Source organism: Lygodium microphyllum, chromosome 16 (assembly GCF_053477565.2).
Source record: "Lygodium microphyllum isolate KBCC chromosome 16, Lygodium_microphyllum_v1.1.10, whole genome shotgun sequence".
In the NCBI taxonomy this organism is placed as follows: domain Eukaryota; kingdom Viridiplantae; phylum Streptophyta; class Polypodiopsida; order Schizaeales; family Lygodiaceae; genus Lygodium; species Lygodium microphyllum.
Genome location: NC_141150.1, coordinates 117,480,778 through 117,501,282, shown reverse-complemented (window position 1 = coordinate 117,501,282; position 20,505 = coordinate 117,480,778). Strand labels below are relative to the sequence as shown.

Here is a 20,505-nt window from a genome sequence, read left to right as displayed (position 1 = left end):
TCATAAGAGCAATTGATTTTTTATGGCCTATAATGATCTTGAAGTCACTATGCATTATTTACACTTTTGTTGTCTTGATTCTTTTGACTCTTAACCATTTTCCTATGTTAAACTTATTTTTTTCTTCAAGGTTGCTTCTATCTTTTGAATAAAAATCTTTCATGTTTGTTTTTAGATCATGCTTGCTTTTCATAAAATGTGCTTGAACCTTTTTATAACTTTTTTGTTTATAATTTTGGTTGTATTTCATTATGTTCTCTTTCATGTTAGTTTTTTTTTTAAATTTTAAATGTATCATGGTTGCATTCAATAAAATGTGTTTGACTTTTTCTAAACTTTTTTGTTTTTTTTTTTGCTTATTATATTTCATTATGTTATCTTCTATGCTAGTTTTGTTTTTTTTTTCTTTTTGTTTCTTCTATGCTTTTAACTTATTTTCTTTTGGATTTCTAATTTATAAGTTCTTTTTATCGTTGCGCTTATAATGTATATATTTCTTTGAGACCATAGACCCACTAAGAGACATAGAAACCACTTGTATACATTTGCTATTATTTATTTAAATTTTAGATAAGTAATGTAGATCAAGTTACTAATGAGAATAAGGGTTTTTATTTCTAAGGTATAAGAGAAATAACTGAACAAAATTCAAGGAAAACTTTGAGATATAAACCTTTTTAAATAATAGAAAAAAAGACGATTATAAGGAATTTGACCAATTCAATTTGTAAGATCAAAGGAATTGGACCGGTTCAATTTAGAATGTAAAAGGTTTTGAACGGTTCAAATTTTATAGAACCGCCTTAGGCTAAGACGAGAAGGTTACAAATTTTTTTTCCCCCTGCGAGTGAGGTTGCACAGCCGCAACAATATGGCAGAGTAACCCTCGACGTGAATGATCGACCGTTTGTGGCCTGACTGATTAAGGCTCCTCCATGCCCAGGCTGACTCAAGGCCTTAATAGGCCTGCTCGGGCGACGCTTTGGAATATAGTGGAGGCCTTATCAGGCCATGACGTAGCTGATCTCGAAGAACGGCTGATTTTGGTAATCACGTCAAGACCTTATTATGCGCCCATGCAGCGGTCGATTTGATAATTCATGAGGCCTTAATAGGCCATAGTTCGATGATGGTTGGCGGCGGCGGAATCCGTTTTCACACGGCCGAATTGGCCAAATATGGTGGCCGGCAAGGTGGTGGTGCAGGAGGGCTTAAAACAGTACACTGAATACCTCACATTATAGAAGATGGAGATGAATCTGCTCCTGAGAAACACACTAAATGCAAGTAGATTAAGCTGATCAGGAGGGCGGGAGGAAACGAGCTCAGATCCTCAAGAGTCTCCAGGATTGCAGAACAATATCTTCAAGCTTTCAGCATCCTTGTTCAGCAGGGCATAACCTTGCAGCTTGTACCAAGCAATGCTTCTTTAAAGAAGAAATGAATTATATGACCACAGCCTACTGACTTGATCATCTCATGGTAGATAGCTCAAATTTCGTTGATAGATCTGGCGACTAGATGCCAAAAGGGCCCACAATAATATGAGGCCTTCTTCAATCCTGTGTTAATGGCTACAGATGAAATAAGATAGAAAGGCTATAAGTTTTCTTACCATAAAAAAGAAATGGTGGAATAAGTTGTAGTCTAGCAACCCTCCAAAAAAATTTGGGAGCAATTTGGCCCGCCGACTTGGAGATACCTGGGAACTGTGGAAATAAACTACACTTTGAGAGATGAGAGAATAAGCTAGTTTAAATGTAGTAGCATATGTACATTTGAAAGGGGTGACTCCTCCAAGAGGGATGCTAGTCTATTTGATTTTCAAAGTTGGATGGCTCACTTGGATGAGTATTTTGGGAATGCAGCTAATGCCAAATTCTTTCCCCTCCTTTCCACTATTTGCAATTGTACTAACATGGTGAAGCAACATCATGTAGCAATGAACAAGGCCATAACAAGGACACTAATCAATCTGTAATGAAATGATTGATGCTTCAAAAGCATCTTAGTTTCCACATTGACTCTAAAAGTTACCTCCATGACTTCAATGTCCTTGTTGTTTCTCAATGTTCATTAGCATAGATAGAACTTATGGGGAATAAGAACCTTATATAGTTTAATAGTAGAGTTTTGAATGAGAGAAAGAGGAAAATCATTTGATACACAACATAAATTTCTAATTAATCATTCAACTTAGCAGATACAATCTATATCATGCAAATTCATGCGCGCACACATGCACGTGCACACGCGCACACACACACGAGAGAGAGAGAGAGAGAGAGAGAGAGAGAGAGAGAGAGAGAGAGAGAGAGAGAGAGAGAGAGAGAGAGAGAGAGAGAGAGAGAGAGAGAGAGAGAGGCATGTGTGTGTGTCTCAATTTGAACTTTAGAATCTTATGTTTATGAAAATGACAATGATGTTTTTCCATTCTTGTTAATGTTTCCACATAATTGACTATGAATTGAGTAAAGAGACACAAGTTTGGGTTGGTTCACTATCCCAAAAACTAGTTGTTTGCTAGTTAATCAACTTGTGTGTCAAATAACTAATTGGGTCAAGTCTCATGATCTTTAGGGGTATGTGACAATTGACTATCTAGCCTAAAAGAAATCTACAAAGAGGTACGAAATGTTTGACAATTTCAAAGGACTTGTAGGGGGATCTTTACTCTTTCGCAATCTAGAGAAATAAGATGACATTAGACCCTAAACCATTAAAGGTCTCATTTGTGTTGTGGAAGGCCAAAGAAATGATTTCATGTTGGCAAGTTGTGATGCTCCATGTTCTAAGTAGTAGATCATAAACCTCCACAGCATCTGGCCCATTGTTGGCCATTTTCACGTAGAATTTGTCTTGAAATATTACACTCTTACAAGCCCCAGTTACTCTTTGCATGGATGGTAAAACTTCCCATTCATCTCTCTTAGGGTCATAGATCTCTGCAGAATCCAATGCAAGGCCATCCATGTTGTAACCCCCGGCTACAATTAGATGAGGTTCAAGTATGCCATTTGTTTTGTCCATGAAAGAAGCCGCAGTGCATGCATATCGTGCAATCTTCATAGGCTTCACTTGATGCCACCTATATGGTCAAAATGACACACAATAAAAAGGGGTAGTGAATTCATTTCAATGCTAGAAAATATAAAACAAGGACATGTTTGGGATTATCTCTATAGAGTTGGAAATCAAACCCTATCTTGATAAATTTGCACTATTATAACTTGCGGAATTATTACTCTTATATTTAAGCATGTCTTGCCGTCTTACTTTGGAATCTATGCCTCCTTCAAGAAATGGGGATAACAATCTAAAATTTGTTGTGTTAAGGCCATTGTTTTGAGCCACTTTCTATGAAGTCATTGATTAGAAGATATGTGTGCCATCGACAAGCATGTAAATGAATGGATGGAAAGGGTGTCAAAGGTTTTGCACCTCTATATGAAAGAAGATGGGCCCTAGGCCACATTGAGATGCTTGAAATGTTGCCCTATTGTTGTAGTCTACTAGTAGTCTTAGACTCTCTGCCTTAATGTGACCTATCTAGACATGCCTTCAAAGGAAAGAAGATGTGCACTTGAGGTAAATTGAGATACTTGAAATGTTGTTCCATTGTGCATGGGGGATGTGGGCTACAAACAATCTTAAAACCTCCTCCACAACCATAAGAAGTCTTTGACATTTTCCCATGTGAAAAAGATGTAATTTGCCCTTGTTGTCCCTTACAACCATAAGAAGTCTTTGACATTTTCCAGTGTGAAAAAGATGTAAATTGCCCTTGTTTTCCCTAACAATGTTCAGCATCATGAGCTTCTCCTAAGGAGGAACTCCACACCCAGCTAGGTGTGGTTGGGGATTGCCAACACCCACCCTGAGGTGACTCCCCTTTAACCCCCCTCCCCAGCTGCAGCATAATGTGGGAATCACAGTGCATAGTTGGAGATGTAGGCGACGTGTGGTCTTGTAACTCTCATGCAACAAAAAAAAAAAAAAAAAAGGATATATGTAGAGAGAGACAGAGAGGGCAGGAAGGAGGTACCTGTTGGAGATGGGGTCGTAGACATCTACTCGCGGGAAAACAACCCAAGAGTCGAGCCTCTTGCAGACGAAGGGAGATCGCCCACCCACGATGTACAGAAGCCGCCCATCCGCGCTCGCCGTGGCAGCAAACTGCAGCCTGTGAGGCCCTTGCAGCAGAGCCACAGGCCTCCTCCTCCTGTCCTTGCCTGCGTCCACCATAGCCACCCCCTCTTCATCACCATCGCGAAGACCATCGTCATCATCAGCATCATGACGCAGATCATTGTAATGTTCCCTTCTTTCTGCATCCATGGCCGGCCTGTGCATGTAACCCTGCAGGCCCTTGTAGCGGCCCCTCTCATACATGCTGCTCAGAGTGTACGCCCATGGCTGCACCCGCCCTAGTGCCTTCCGGATGTCGTACAGGTACGGTGCCTCTGCCGCCACATGCCACCTTTTGCACACCACCTTCGCCACTGCGATGCAGTGCAGCGGCAACCGCGCCAAGCACAGTTGCAGGAGCTCATCTGGAAGGTCGTCCAGTGTCGTCGCTGCGAGCCTTGGTTGTGGAGGCATTCATGAGACAGGTGCAAAGATCATAAGACCCTAGATATGCCAGATTTTTGGTTCCACAATCTATGCTGTCTAAGACACCTAGATGCCAAACTTTGATTCAACAATTTGTGCTCTCTGGGATACCAAAAATCTGCTGCAATTGAAGGATTGTTTAGAGGAAATGTTGCATGATAGTATTCAGTAGTGATATAACTGAGCAATGGCTGATGAGGAATGTTGTATCATCAGCAGTTGAGAAGATATCATGTCTTTGGCCCCTAAGCCTTGCAAAAGAGACAAGGCAGGTTTTGCTCTAAGTTAAGCTAGGAGACAAGACATCAAAGGTGCAGAGATATGTCCTCACATCACACAGGATCCATCTCACAGCCGCTTGGATGTCTAGTTCAATCAATGGCAAAAGAGAATGTGAAGAGGTTCTGCCTGCAATATGGAATGGCTTTGCTTCATTCAATGCTTAAAGTGGGTAAGGGAAAGGGCTATGTTTGTCCTTGTCCTCTTTGCCTTAGCTAGAGGCTTAATCCTTTTATATAGCCTTTAGATATCCTTGTTATTCTATTGGTCTGCAAAAGGCAGCAAGGCACAGCCTTAAAAACGTGACTTGGCTTTACTTTTCTCACTTTTTCTTTGGGTGGAAACTGCAAGATTTGTATTAAAAGAAGGAAAAATAGGGTGAAGATATTTACACGGTTTTTCCAGGAAGGTTAAGCTTTGCCCTCAAACTTTAATGAGGTTCTTAAGGTTTTCAAGTTGTCCGGCAAAGCTTTTTCAAGGAAGGTTAACATTTGCCCTCAAACTTTAATGAGGCTCTTAAAGTTTTCAAGTTGTCTAGCACCATAGAACCTTGACCAGCATACTCATTGGTCTTGCTCATATTTACATATGGAATGATATTGTGTTAATAATTGGAGATATGGGGCTTATATCATGGACTTGTTATCCAAGGGGTACCCCATACCCTTGACATGGACTTGTTGTAAAGGGCTATCCAATAGCCTTGACAATAGACTCGACATTTTGATCTTTTACATAATGTTTCACCTTGGTGGTGTGTAGCCATTGAAGATGATTACACCTTGGGCCCTTTGGATCCTTCATTTGTTTCTCCCCAAAGGTTAAGCCCTCTACATCATTCATTTTCCCTTGGAGGGTGTTCTAACCAGCATAGAAGAGAAGATATTGTTCATGCTTATCAAAGGTTGTGTTTTTCATACTACTGTCCCTTCCCCTCATGGTAAAGGTAAACCCCACCATTGAGGGTAAATTCAAGCGAGGACACCAAAAATTGCTCCAAAAGATGAATATTTAAATGTCAATACCATAATGCCCATCTCCACTTCTTTAGGCTCTATTGCCAATTATGGTGGTAGGGTCAAAAGTTCATCCCACATTGCTACATAATGGTGGAAGCTAGCCTTGCCACTTTTTGAGAAGGCTTCACCTCAAGAGCATAAAGTTATATTGGGGATTGGCTTACTTTTTCTATCTTTATTTTGGATAAATAGGGAAGAGAGAATGAAGATTCCCATGCAAGAGAATGGGGTGGAGGAGATCTTGCCCTTTTTACATTCATGTCTCGTGTAATGGCCCCTTATGCATGGTTGTCATTTGTCACCCTCATCAATAGGGCTATTCATATTGTCACTTCATATTTAAGGTACTTATTATCGGTGGTTGCATGTTTGTGTCACAAGACAATGTTGTGAATATTGTCACCAATCAAGTTAAGGACAATATATTTTCAAGGATTACCTTAAATACTAACAATGAAAACATAGAAATGGGTAGCTAAAATTTAAACCTCTTTTAAAAAGTTGTGTAATGTGTGTTTAAGGTTTGAAATCCTCTTGGGCAAAACCTTCAAACTAGTCACCATGCTATTCAAAGGCAACAATTTAAATGCACCAACAAAGAGATTCAAAATAATGAAACAATTTGTTTTCTTCAAATGTATGCCATTGTTTTTCAAGCATTGACATAAAGTGGTTAAGCATGTGATCATTGATGGTTCATTCTTAAATCACAACTTCTCTATGTGTTCAAGCTCTCATGACTTCAACCTAGTTGGAAGATTCTCTACAACAATATCATATGGATTCAATATGAACGTCTAAAACAATAAGGTTTCGATGCCCCATCTGGTTTTAAAAGGAAGAAGACAGAGAGAGAGTAACATGATTGTGTTTTGGACTACCGTGTGTAATGTCTTCAAGTCACTTATTAATAGGGGCTTTCAAACTTCCCTATTGAAGGATTAGTAAAATTTCAATCATGCTGTTGGATTTATTGTAAGGTATGTGTTGTGAATCTACTTATTCAGCATTATAAACTATACTTTCACATGCCTTCATTGTTTTGCTTGATTGTTGCATATTTAAGAAAGATCTATACCATGGCATCTTAGTATTACAAACTTTTAAATCCATGCTAAATAGAGTATATTTTTTGAACTATAGGTTATGGTGAAAGGAAGTGCAATGTGCGCTAGATCTTATTGTTGTCAAACTCACCTTGTTATCAAGGTGAGCTATGAGGAAGGCTTTTCATAACATTTTAGCGTGTTAGCATGTTTATATGTTAACTTTTTGAGCATAAAAACACATTGTTATGCTCAAATATGAGTTGGCATTCCCTTATGTTGTCCTATAATTAATAGGCATTAATGTTGTTTGACAATTTGGTAACTAGAGATATTGAACGTCGACACAAGGTCTTGAATGGCAACCATTAAATTTCTATTTGAGTGAGGCATGCATAGAACTTTACTTGAAGTGTAGATGTGCTATCATAAAGCATAGAGATTCGAAAAGACTTGTTTGATGCATTGAAAACATCATGTTCCTATTTGGTACAATGTCTACCTCAAGAGAATCTCTTATTTTCACCTAGTTGATAACTTGCAATTGGATGTGCTTAATAGAATAATCCTTGATAACAATGCCCATCATACATCTTATCAAAGCTCTGCTTTCTCTTTAACCATTCGTAGAAGATAAGTTTGATTAACAAATAATCTCAAGACTAGTCTTGTTAGTCAAGCACCCTTGAAAGATGAGGAAGGTAGTGTATAATGACATGGCAATTTTTTTATCACCTCCGTGTTTTCATTTCCTTGAAGCTCTATGTTTTGCAAAAACAAAATAAGGCAACTAGTTGACTTTTGAAGAAGAAAAACACATTGGAGTGAGTGAATTGAGTGTTTGTTGCAAGATGAATAATGAAAGAAAAAAGGTGGTACTATAGATCGTAAGGCTAGCACCTCCGTTAAGTTTTTCATTTCCTTGAGGATCTTATGTTTTGCAAAATCACTATGAGGCAAATAGTTGACTTTGGGAGACCAAAAATACATTTGAGTGAGTGAATTGAGTGTTGTTGCAAAATGAGTAATGAAACAAAACATTTGGTATTATAGGCCATAATGCTAGCAATTAGCACACAAACACGAAGGAGAGTGAAAGTGGGCATGTGTGAAAATTGATTTGAGATAACAATGTGTATTTGACAAATACTTGAGATGAAGGTGAATGTGGTAGAGATATAAGACAAAGTGAAGTCCAAAACAGTTCCACAAGCTCTGGCTTATATTGCTTGCAAATATTGGCTTCTCTCATAAAGGAGTTGTGTGAACCCCCTACAAAGGTGTATCGTAACATTATTGAAAAACACCATAGCTTATAGAAACCACTCAAGATAATTTCTCAATCTATTTAAAGGCATGTACTATTGCTAGACAATAGCCATATGAGGAAGCTACAAGTGGCTAGAATAAATGATCTATATAAAAGAGCTAGACTTAATGCACTTAACTAGCTATCCAAGCCTAAGTGAGGGTTTCCTTACGATTCCATTTGAAACTATAAAGAGACCAATTTCTCAAGAGGAAAACTACTAAGAAGAAAAAGTATACAATTTGTCATCCACACTTGAAAGCAAAGGGATTCAAGTGGGTCGTTTACATTATTTCATAAACCTTACATGGAGTCTCCTTTCTCCTTCAAATTGGATAGGCCTTTCTAGTATGGCCTTATTCATTGCTAGGGTTTTCATAAAGCTATAAGAAACTTGAAACTTTCAACATTGTTATGGAGATGTTCAATCATTCATTGGAAGTTAGTTATAAGAACTTGGATCTTGAAATGGATGCCACTTGACTTGCTTGTAATGATGTACTTGGACAGTAAGGAGAGACACCTACTTTTTGAAAGTTCTCCATGTCTAAACCCCCGAAAAAGAGAGTTAAGGATATCTTTGTCTAATATGCCACTAACTTGTTTTAAAACTTCAAAAGGTTAGAAATTAGATCCATTTACAAACTACATCAACAACGTGAAGCATGGTGGTTTACCTAAAGTTATATAGAGTTGCTATGTAGTAGATTGTACTAAAACTATTCGTGAAACTTTATGAGATAAATGCTCTACAATGAGATTGCATTTTTGAAGCACGTACTAAAAAGCTTCCTTACATTTACATGGGCACCTACTGACTGGGCTCAAAATCAACCATATTACAAAGAGTATAAGTTACCTTTGATTAGTGATGTAAATAACTATTAACGATTGCCACTCTTCACCAAACTTTTTGATTGCAATGTTGCATAATCCTTACAAAATGATATAAGAATATATCCTTGATTGTGATTATAATGAGATGTTGATTGAGAATCAAAACATTCAACAAATTTAGTATGTTATTTTCATTAGATTAAGGAGAAAGGCATCCTGATATTGAAAAATGGAACTTGTGACCAAAAAGATTGTAAGGAACATTCATGTCACTTCTTGGTTAAGGCCAAAATGCATAATTAATTTGAAAGAGAACTTGGGCCCTTCATAAAGAAAAATGTGTACGGAGAAGTCATGTCTTTATTTTTCCTTCTATTTGTATGTGACTAGTATTCATAACTATTTCTCATAGTTGCAATGAGAGTCCTGCATCAAGCTTTTTTGGTGAATGCTTGTACATGTAGTTCGATATGGTCGATAGATTTTGGAAGATTTTCTGACATCATATGAATTAGAAGCAGTTGGAAGGAAATAGAGGGACATGGGCCTACCGATTCACTTCATCTTTTGATCCCTAGCCATGCATTGCTCAATGTGAAAGTTATTGAAGAGGAAAGGTTGATAGTGTAGTCAAAAGATGGTTGGGGGTTGATAGAATAGTTAAAATCGAAGAGCAAAAGATGGTTGGAGGAAAAACTTAATCCTAAACAACACTGACAAGTTGCAACTTAGTTGATAGGATGACTATGTGAGGTCAAAGTTCGATACTTGCGACTGCATGGGCCTGCGATGTGGAGAATGGGATGAAACCCAATCACAAATGTTTCGAAAATTGATGCATTGAAAGAAAAAAAGGGGGGGGGGGGTCACTATGGGTGTTATTTACCAAAGAAAAGAGAATCATCATAAGAACAAAAGCAGGGAATCATAAGGACAAAAGGAACCGAAAGGGTCAAGTTTGATGTGTTGTGACTTTGTCTCGGATGGTGACAAACCTCTTGTCGCTAATGGTTGGGTTCCAAAGAATCCAAGCAGCATTTAGAAGGATCAAGAGGATTAAAGAAAGAACGTGTGAATTGGTGAGGTGATTGGGACTGGTAATGTATATTTTGTCATTTCAGACTCGGTCGTATACCGACACGACCTTTTATGCCCCCCGGCCCCTTTTTTCTTTCGCACTTCCCGGCTTGAGTTTTGCATTGATTTCAAGCAGCGGTTACGGGGGGGGGGGGGGGAGTGACGTTTTTTATGTGTCCCGTACGCTAGCAGCGCGTGGGGGAGAGGAAAAAACATATGTGCCCTCGAGAGCCAGCTCGCACCACCCCTTACACGAAACGTCTCCTCTGCCCCCACACGCTCTCTTGAGACAAATATGTCAATCTAGCTACTAAACCACCTTTACAGCCATGGACCTTGAAGCGCGCGGGAGAGAGAGAGAGAGAGAGAGAGAGAGTCTAGAGAAGAAGAAGGAGCCTTTTTCACGTGGTAGGACTCCGAGAGTTTTTTATTTTTTATTTGCATGCAAGGGACAATCCCATGACATTAGAGGCTCATGGTGTGTGTGTGTGTGTGTGTGTGTGTGACCCAATAGGTGCACCTCATGGTTAAGTTGAATAGGGTGATGACCAGAAAGTCTTTGGTTCAATTTCTCCATCCCACATGGTCATTTAGTATAGGTGTTAGAAAAGGGAGGATTGAGCCAAGGTTGGTGGATTAATAAAAAGAAGTGGCTCACCACTAGGATAGCCACTTGATTACATAGAGAGAGAGAGAGAGAGAGAGAGAGAATGTGTGTGTCTTATGTTGTGTGCAAAATTATCAACTATTTTGTGTGCCTTTTGTTGTGTGCAAAAGTATCAACTAAGTTTCTTATGTTTCTTCAATGCCATGAGCTTTCCCACTCAACATTCCAAATGGGGGGGCATCAGATTATATTAGTGAAGAGCAAAAGGCTTTATACAAAAAGGGGGGGGGGGGAACCGCCCAGGGACTGATAATGACAATGACAGCCTTCGGTTGTATCTTGTAATGGTCCCACTCAACATTCTACCTTTAGTTACAACCAATGCCTATTGATTTTGATTTAAGTTTTGGTAGTAATTAAGACATTCTCCATGGAAAAGTTTGAGGAGGTATTGAAAGGATAGGTTAAAGAAAATCTTGTGCATTCAATGGTGTAATGCTAAGCTACTCAAGTGACTCTTGGCCGGTCATAGGCAACAAAGTCGTTACTATAAACATTGCTTGGAAGGAAGATCGTATTCTTGAATTTTGGACTAGAAGCATCATAACTCTAATTTCCAAGCAACCATAGTGCTTCAAGCTATCTCACAAGAGGCCCATCTTCTTAAGGAATATGATGTCCATGTTCTAAGAGCCACTTCACTTGCTATGGCTTGGATATGTTTGGAGTATGGAGGATGGAGCATGAGGAGGGAGGTGGTGGTGCATCCTTTGAAGGGATGGCCACAAAGGAGGTGGGTAACCACACTTGTAGCTTTCTTGCTTGCACAATGGGGGAATACACACAGAGGTGGAGGCTGAAAACAGTTTTCCTCTTCTTAGTTGTGTAAGCCAAAAGAACACTCATACAAAGAAATAGAAGAACCCTATATATGGGTCTCAAACCAAACTCAACTAACTAAGGTGGCATACTAACTGAGCCACGAACTAGAGTAGATAAGGATAGCTGTCATATAGCTATTATTCATGGGCGGTGTACCAATTGCGTCTGCAATTGACAAGTCGGTGATATAAATACACAACGGTCACCCTGGCGTATCACGAGTGGAGCTCGATATCTCAACACTCCCCCTCGAGCTCAATCCCAATTTCTGCACACCAAGCAGGTCTCTGAACTTGCGCAGCTTCTCTACGCCCAATGCCTTCGTGAATATGTCAGCTACCTGATCCTCTGTGCTGACATAAACTAGATCAATCAGACCTAGTAAAACCCTCTCTCGCACATAGTGATAATGCACCTCAATGTGCTTTGTTCTAGCATGATAGACTGGGTTATTTGCCAAGTGTATACTACTCATGTTGTCATAATAAATAACAACTGGCCCATCTGTAGACTGATGCACATCATAAAGTAGCTTATGCAACCAAGCTACCTCACATGCAGCCATTGCTGTACCCCTGTACTCAGCCTCTGTGCTCGACAAGGCAACTGTAGGCTGTTTCTTGCTGCTCCAAGTGACTGCAGCACTCCCAAAAGAGAACACATATCCACTGGTAGATCATCTATCAGAAATACTACCAGCCCAATCAGCATCAGTGTATCCATGCAACTGTATCTGAACCCCAATCTCATAAAATAGTCCATATTGCAATGTGGACTTCACATACTTGAGTATGCGTCTAGCCGCATCCAAATGTGGTTTCCTTGGAGCCTGCGTAAACTGACTTACCAATCCAACAGTATAGCTCAAATCTGGCCTGGTAATAGTCATATAAATCAAACTTCCTACTATGCGTCTGTACATAGTAGGATCTTCTAGAAGCTCACCTGTATCTGTGCTCAGCTTCACATTCTGCTCCAAAGGAACTGAAATAGGCTTACAGCCTGTCATTCCATATTTGGATAGCATGTCCAATCCATACTGCCTCTGCAAGAGCTGTATCCCACTTGGTGATCTAATCACCTTAATGCCCAAGAAATAACGTAGCTCTCCCAAATCCTTCATCTCAAACTTCTGCTTCAATAGCATTTTCACATGAAGGATATCTTCATCACTATCACCTGTCATAATCAAATCATCAACATAAATGACAAGTAGCATAATACATTTCTCTGTTTTTCTCACATAAAGTGAGAAATCTGCCTTGGAAATCTGAAAGCCAATAGTGACAAGATACTGTCCTATCTTGTCAGACCATGCTCTAGGTGCTTGCTTCAAGCCATACAAGGATTTCTTCAACCTGCAAACAAACTCAGGATGAACAGCATGCACATAACCTGGTGGCTGTTCCATATAGACCTCTTCTTGCAAATCACCATGCAAGAAGGCATTCTTTACATCCATCTGATGTAAAGACCATCCCTTTGATGCAGCCATAGCAATGACTGCTTTTACGGTTGCCATCCTTGCAATCGGATTGAATGTTTCTTCATAGTCAATGCCATATGTTTGTGCATACCCCTTGACTACTAATCTTGCCTTGTATCTGTTCACAGAACCATCTGCATTGTGCTTCACCTTATAAACCCACTTACAGCCAATTGCATTCTTACCTTTAGGCAAAGGTACCAATTCCCATGTAGCATTTGCTTCCAAGGCATCCATTTCTTCATCCATGGCTTTCTCCCATTTTTCTTTTCCCATGGCTTGCTCAAAAGAAGTGGGTTCTGGTTCCTGTATCACCTTGACCATATATGCATAGTGAATGGCTGTAAATCCATCATATTTCAGCCTATCCACAGGGTACCTAGCTCTCGTAGACCTGCGTAAAGTAGGTTCACTCCGAGGTGCTCTCAAAATATCCCTGGTCTTCCTTACTCCAGGTGTAACAATAGAAGGAATACCCAACTCATCATCAATGCTCTGTTCTGAGCCACTGGATTCACCATCCATATAAGAGTGACCTACATTCACATCAAACATGGGCTGATCAACCTTCTCTTTTCCTTTTTGTGATACCTGCATACCATTATCTGCATTACTTTGAGAAGATTCTCTTGATCTCAATCTGCCTGTCCATGGCGAAGAATGTGAACCACTGCTAGAGAACGCTCCAGGTCCACTAATATTTTGTGACTGTTGCTGTGAATTCTGTGCAGCATTACCATTTTATGCATCTACATCATCAATCACATTTACTAGTTTATACTAGCTACTCATCTCATCAAAAACAACATCTCTGCTCACTGTAAACTTACGAGTAGAAGGGTTATAGCATCTATACCCTTTTTGTTGCAGAGAGTAACAAACAAAGATGCACTTCTCAGCTTTTGGATCCAACTTGGATCTCAACTCATCTGGCACATGTACATAGGCAATGCAACAAAAAATTTTCAAATGAGAAATATCTGGTTTTCTACCAGTATACCTCTCCTCTGGAGTCATTCCATGTATTACTGCAGTGAGAGTCCTGTTCATTATGTAGACTGCTGTAGCAACTGCTTCAGCCCAATAAAAATCACAGGCAAGTCTTTTTCATTGAGTATGGCACGAGATACCTCTCCAATATGCCTGTTTTTCCTTTTTGCAATTCCATTTTGTTGTGGGGTATGACTGCATGAATATTGCTGCTTTATGCCATGCTGCTGCAGGAACCTTGCAAACTCATTTGAGAGGTACTCTCCCCCTCCATCTGACCTTAGGCATTTTATTTGTAGGCCTGTTTCTTTTTCAACCATAGCTTTAAGTGAAATGCCCAAAAACTTCACTTTTCTTTTTCATAAAATACACTCAAAATTTTTTGCTATAGTCATCAATAAAAGTGACAAAATAATGACAGCCTCCAAGAGATGCAACTTTAGTAGTCCACACATCAGAGTGGATTAATTCCAATGGCTTCTCACTCTCTTGAACATGTCTAGGAAATGGTTTCCTTGCCTGTTTTCCAAACTGACAGGCTTCACATACCTTATGCATTTCTGCAACCTTGAATTTAGGCAAACCTGCAACAATATTTTGGGCCTGCATTGATTTAAGTCGATGTACATTAACATGACCAATGCGTTTATGCTAGATATCAATATCTGCAACTACACCAGTCCCATGTGCAAACATTGCTGCACTCAATTCAGACATGTCTGCATCCAACGTAAACATTCTGCCCTTCTTATTTCCTTTTGCTATCAAGCGACCTTTATTTTTCATATCCTCAACAAAGCATCCATGAGGATTAAATCTGACCTGCAAGCCCTGCTCAACCATTTGCCCAACAGAAACCAGATTCTTGGTGATATTCGGGACATGAAATACATCGGACATGTATTTCTTTTTCCCATCCTGCATAGACAAAGGAAATTTTCCAATCTGCACAATAGGATGTGCAGTATCATCACCAGTCTCCACAAATCCTGGTTTTTTCATTTTTCTTGCATCCTCCATCCATTCTGCATGACCTGTCATGTGGTTTGATGCACCTGAGTCAACATACCATGCATCATTGCTTTCTTCTGCACTTGTCACAGAATTGTTCATGTGCTGCATCATAAACAAATGCTCATTTCTGTCATCACCCTGTCTACTAGAAGATGCATAATTCCCTTGTTGCGGTTTTCCATTCATGATGTCATTCTACTTTTTATAGCAGTCTTTAGCCATATGACCCATTTTACCACAGTAGTAGCATTCAACATTACTGTTTGCATTTTGGCCTCTTTGCCATCCACCACGACCTCTTTGGCTCCCCTTGCCTCTAGAGTTACCACATCCTCCTCCATAGGACTGGTTTTCTTGAGTTTGCTGCATATTCTGATTTCTACCACGGCCTCCATATCGGCCTCCTCTACCTCTGCCTCTACCTCTTCCAGCATTTGAGTAGAAGACAGCTTCTTTTGAAGTTCCTCCTGAAGAAGATGCACCACCATTTCTCTGCTCCTCAGAAATTAGAAGAGCAATCAACTCCTCAAAATCAGGAAATCTTTCATGGATGGAAATGGATGTTCGGAACTGTGCATAATCCTTTCCTAGACCATTCAAGGTCACTGAGACTAAATCATCATCTTCCACTGGCGACCCAATGGAAGCAAGTGCATCTGCAATCTTCTTCACCTTCATGTGGTAGTCATTGATGCTCATACTTTCTCTTTGCACATTGTGTAACTCTTGCTTGAGCTGCATTTTCCTGGCTTGCGTATTTGTGCTATACATTTTTGACAAAGTATCACATGCCTCCTTTGGTATACTTGCATCTTGAATATGCACAATCATAGAGTCTGAAATGCTGATAGACAGCCAGTACATAACTTTCCTGGCTCTCTCATGCCATGCTTTAAATGCCTGCATTTGCTGTTGATTGGGAACATCAGGAAGAACTGGTTCTTCTTCATTTCCTGCAACAAATTCCCAATATCTTTTTCCCATAAGGAAATTCGTCATTCTAAACTTCCATGCTTGGAAGTTGTTCTTGTCAAGCTTTTCAGTGACAATCTGTGAAAGAGAATCAGATGCCATTACAGAAGACTGCAAAAAATTCTGTCACTGCAAAAAACACAGCTTCACCCTCACAAGGGAAAATCTGCAAAACTGGCGAAAGTGGTATTTGACCACACAGTCACTTCCTAGTGGCGATTTTGCATCAACAGGCAACAGGGATGATTCTGTAACTCCCAATGTCTCTGCGCACAAGCATACGATGCAATTTCTACAGTAACTTTTCACCGACCTGTAGAACAGTGGCTGCACAGCATAAAACTGAGCCTTTTTCTGAGTGCGTGCAGAAAGCTTCCGCCTCCAAAACAGGCCCCGAAATGGCCTCAAATAAAAAAAACAAGGTCGCCAAGGGCTAAAGCCCTTGCCCACAGCATATACTGCCCTCTTGCTTCACCGCAAAGGGCGTCTCAACCTGAGACAATGCACTCCTGCACTTTTCGGCTGTGCTACCTGCAGAGATCTGCTCCCAAAACAGAAAATGAAAGCAACACTGCTCCTCTTACCAGAACATTGCGAGCTTGGCTTGCTTTCTTGAGCTCCTTACCATGAACAAGGCTCTGATACCATGTCAAGGTTGTGGGAGAGAAGGAAGGAGTCTCACTTGTAGCTTTCTTGCTTGCACAATGGGGGAATACACACAGAGGTGGAGGCTGAAAACAGTTTTTCTCTTCTTAGTTGTGTAAGCCAAAAGAACACTCATACAAAGAAATAGAAGAACCCTATATATGGGTCTCAAACCAAACTCAACTAACTAAGGTGGCATACTAACTGAGCCACGAACTAGAGTAGATAAGGATAGCTGTCATGTAGCTATTATTCATGGGCAGTGTACCAACCGCGTCTGCAACTGATAAGTCGGTGACATAAATACACAACGGTCACCCTGGCGTATCACGAGTGGAGCTCGATATCTCAACAGTAATTTGATTGACAATGTGCTTAATGCTTTGCTTTCAATCATCTAAGCTAAATCCGTAATGCAAAAAGCAATATTCCTCAAATCAATGTGGAAAAGGCATTTCACAAGGTCAAATGGATCTATATGAGAGAGGTAATGGTCAAAATGGGTTTGATGATAAAATTGATAAGTGGCCATTCCTTTTGGCTAAATAGGACTAAGCCTATAGTTCGCTCAATGGCTCACTCCCATTACAACATATAGGGGGTATATTGACCCTTATAATGATGCAAATCATCTAAGAAAAAAGAAATCTCATCATCGCTTTCAGTGTCAACGTAGGTATGAGCATTGTTATATAACAATGCTTTTAGCAACACTTTTAGTGACAACCATATTAGTGCCTTTAAAGAGTGGGGTATTGACATTGTTGATAACACATATAATGATAGTTGCAAGAAATACTACTGATGCTAATAGCGAGTGATGAATGTACAAAAATGCTACTGCTTATAGTGATCGTTGCAAGGGGAAAAAACTTGTGTGGTAGGGCTACCATCTAGCTACATTGGGTTAGCAATGAAAATTTCTCATCAATATAATTGAGTACCTTGATTATTAGTTTTAAATGAGTAGTCCAAAGTATGAGACTATTTGACACATTCCAAAGTCTTCAACACAAAACATAGAAGACATATTGATGAAACATCATAAGTAGAGTGCAAATCCACTATGGATATAAAAAAGACAAATATAATCATGAGGTGGATCAATATCCCCAAGATAACCATGAGGATGCAAGCTATACATAATGTAAATATCGCAAGTTATATAAACCATAATGCCGCACGATATATATAAGGTGAATATCACTAAATGTATATACACAATATATATCATCACGATCATATACATGATGACCACCCAAAAGAAAATAAAGCTTGAGGTTGTACATAGTGGAGGGGAGAGGACAAACAAAAATGCATCAAACTTAAAGGTGATGCTCCAGGCCATTAGACTCCAAACAAAACAACAAGGGACGAATTGTAATTGCTACCATTGATCACATCAAGAGCTTGTCGTGATGCAATGACTCCCCAAAAAGGGTATGCAACTCAATCAAACAATAATCAAAAGTCAGATACTACATGATGATAATTGATTTACTAGAGTTTAGGGAGTGTGATCTCATACTAGTCCATCTCATGCATTGAGCTTGTTGATGGGGTGGTTTGGCCATGATTCTAACAATGTCTGAGATGCATGGTTCAAATGAAAAGGTAAAGGGATAAAGGGAGGGCAAGGTAGGACTCCTTCTTTCAAATAGAAGGAGATCTCAAGCATGATGCTCTATTGGACTAATGGGGTAGCTAACTATGTGAATTATTGCTATGTAGACTTGAAAATATCCTAGCCCAAGATGCAATGACACATGGTTATGCCATGGCTTGGTGGAGTGATCAAATTTTATCCCACTGGGTAAAAATGAACCTAGATAGCGCATCCCTTAGATGTCTTGTTTTCTTTACCATTGATTTTAGGGCTTAGATTCCCTTGACTAGTGGGCATTTACTTGGAATTTCAAAGTGTTGTTATTTTGTTCTAGTGTTTTGCCAATGCCAAGGATAAGAGAGGTCACGATATATATAAGGTGAATATCACTAAATGTATCTACACAATATATATCATCACGATCATATACATGATGACCACCCAAAAGAAAATAAAGCTTGAGGCTGTACATAGTGGAGGGGAGAGGACAAACAAAAATGCATCAAATTTAAAGGTGATGCTCTAGGTCATTAGACTCCAAACAAAACAACAAGGGACGAATTGTAATTGCTACCATTGATCGCCATCAAGAGCTTGTCGTGATGCAATGACTCCCCAAAAAAGGGTATGCAACTCAATCAAACAATAATCAAAAGTCAGATACTACATGATGATAATTGATTTACTAGAGTTTAGGGAGTGTGATCTCATACTAGTCCATCTCGTGCATTGAGCTTGTTGATGAGGGTGGTTTGGCCATGATTCTAACAATGTCTGAGATGCATGGTTTAAATGAAAAGGTAAAGGGATAAAGGGAGGGCAAGGTAGGGCTCCTTCTTTCAATAGAAGGAGATCTCAAGCATGATGCTCTATTGGACTAATGGGGTAGCTAACTATGTGAATTATTGCTATGTAGACTTGAAAATATCCTAGCCCAAGATGCAATGACACATGGTTATGCCATAGCTCAGTGGAGTGATCAAGTTTTATCCCACTGGGTAAAAATGAACCTAGATAGCGCATCCCTTAGATGTCTTGTTTTCTTTACCATTGATTTTAGGGCTTAGATTCCCTTGACTAGTGGGCATTTACTTGGAATTTCAAAGTGTTGTTATTATGTTCTAGTGTTTTGCCGATGCCAAGGATAAGAGAGGTCGTGTTGCAAGGGCAATTATTATTGAAAGGAATCAATTAAATTTAAGCTATTTCATGAGATGCTTCTCGGAAATTGAAGGTGCTCCAAGGTCTTGGTGTTAGAGAGAAAAAGCACGATTTCTCTCAAGTGTTCATTGAATGGTCCTTAGTATTCACAAGAGGAGCTCATTTTCAAAGGTGCTCTATGGTTGCAATTCAAGGTGTTGCCGTCCCATAAGTCCTATGACCTTCATGAAATTAAAAGTGGAATAGTGTTCAACTAGAACAAGTTATATTGTTATAGAGAGGGACCCTATATCATAATGGTTTTTTATTATCAAGACCATACATCCAAGAAGGGTGAATTGTATACCTAGTGCACCATTGTGTTAGGGAGATATGACTTGAGTTGGTGGAGAGTATATATGCATTATTTCTCACTTGAATGCTATAAGGAGTGTTTTGTATTGTATATGATCATTTTTTATTAGACTTTCCTATTATGGATAGGGATTTAAGGCTAAGTTCAATTAGATAGTTATCATGATCATGAGGATGACATCTAGCAATGGTTTGGATTGTATGTGATGACTTTTTGTGAGACTTTGCTAGTATGGATGGAGATTTAGGCCTAAGGATGACTTTGCTAGTATGGATGGAGATTTAGGCCTAAGGATGACTTTGCTAGTATGGATGGAGACTTTGCTAGTATGGATGAAGATTTAGGCCTAAGGATGACAAGATAGTGCTCATGATCTTGGGGGACAAACTCATGCTTGCATAATAGTTTTGATGAGAATATGTGGGTTGATATCAAGTAAATCACAATGAAGTGGATGAATGGACAAGGTGACATGTTTTCAATAACATGCAAATGGGGTGATTTCATTGCTTGAAGACTAATATTATGGTCTTAATATGGATTATATGCATAAGTGGGACTAATGATAAACCTTAGAACCAATAATGGTTAGTAAGGTTATAGTCT

General features: G+C 39.4%; 1 protein-coding gene across 4 annotated transcripts; it reads right to left on the bottom strand.

Annotated features, from left to right (window-relative positions):
* Positions 1-701: 701 nt before the first annotated feature.
* On the bottom strand, positions 702-5,162 carry LOC148023287 (F-box/kelch-repeat protein At1g67480-like). Of its 4 annotated transcripts, none has more exons than XM_087696328.1 (3): positions 4,046-5,162; positions 1,616-1,709; positions 703-1,517 (listed from the first exon to the last, which is right to left on the bottom strand). In XM_087696328.1, the coding sequence occupies exons 1-3, from the start codon at positions 4,600-4,602 to the stop codon at positions 1,473-1,475; spliced, it is 696 nt and encodes a 231-aa protein (XP_087552454.1). In that variant the 5' UTR covers positions 4,603-5,162; the 3' UTR covers positions 703-1,472. The 4 variants fall into 4 exon arrangements, 3 of the variants coding, with proteins under 3 accessions (XP_087552453.1, XP_087552454.1, XP_087552452.1); XR_015693636.1 differs by having other exon boundaries at positions 1,476-1,517; positions 1,616-3,088; positions 4,046-5,121; XM_087696327.1 differs by having other exon boundaries at positions 702-1,709; positions 4,046-5,159.
* Between the last annotated feature and the right edge of the window lie 15,343 nt (positions 5,163-20,505).

What these genes read in the sequence shown, in the direction of transcription:
- LOC148023287 (XM_087696326.1), bottom strand. Translation starts at nt 4,602, where the DNA reads ATGCCTCCACAACCAAGGCTCGCAGCGACGACACTGGACGACCTTCCA. An exon ending in TACGACCCCATCTCCAACAG is followed by an intron (nt 3,089 to 4,045) that starts GTACCTCCTTCC and finishes TTGACCATATAG; the next exon opens with GTGGCATCAAGTGAAGCCTA.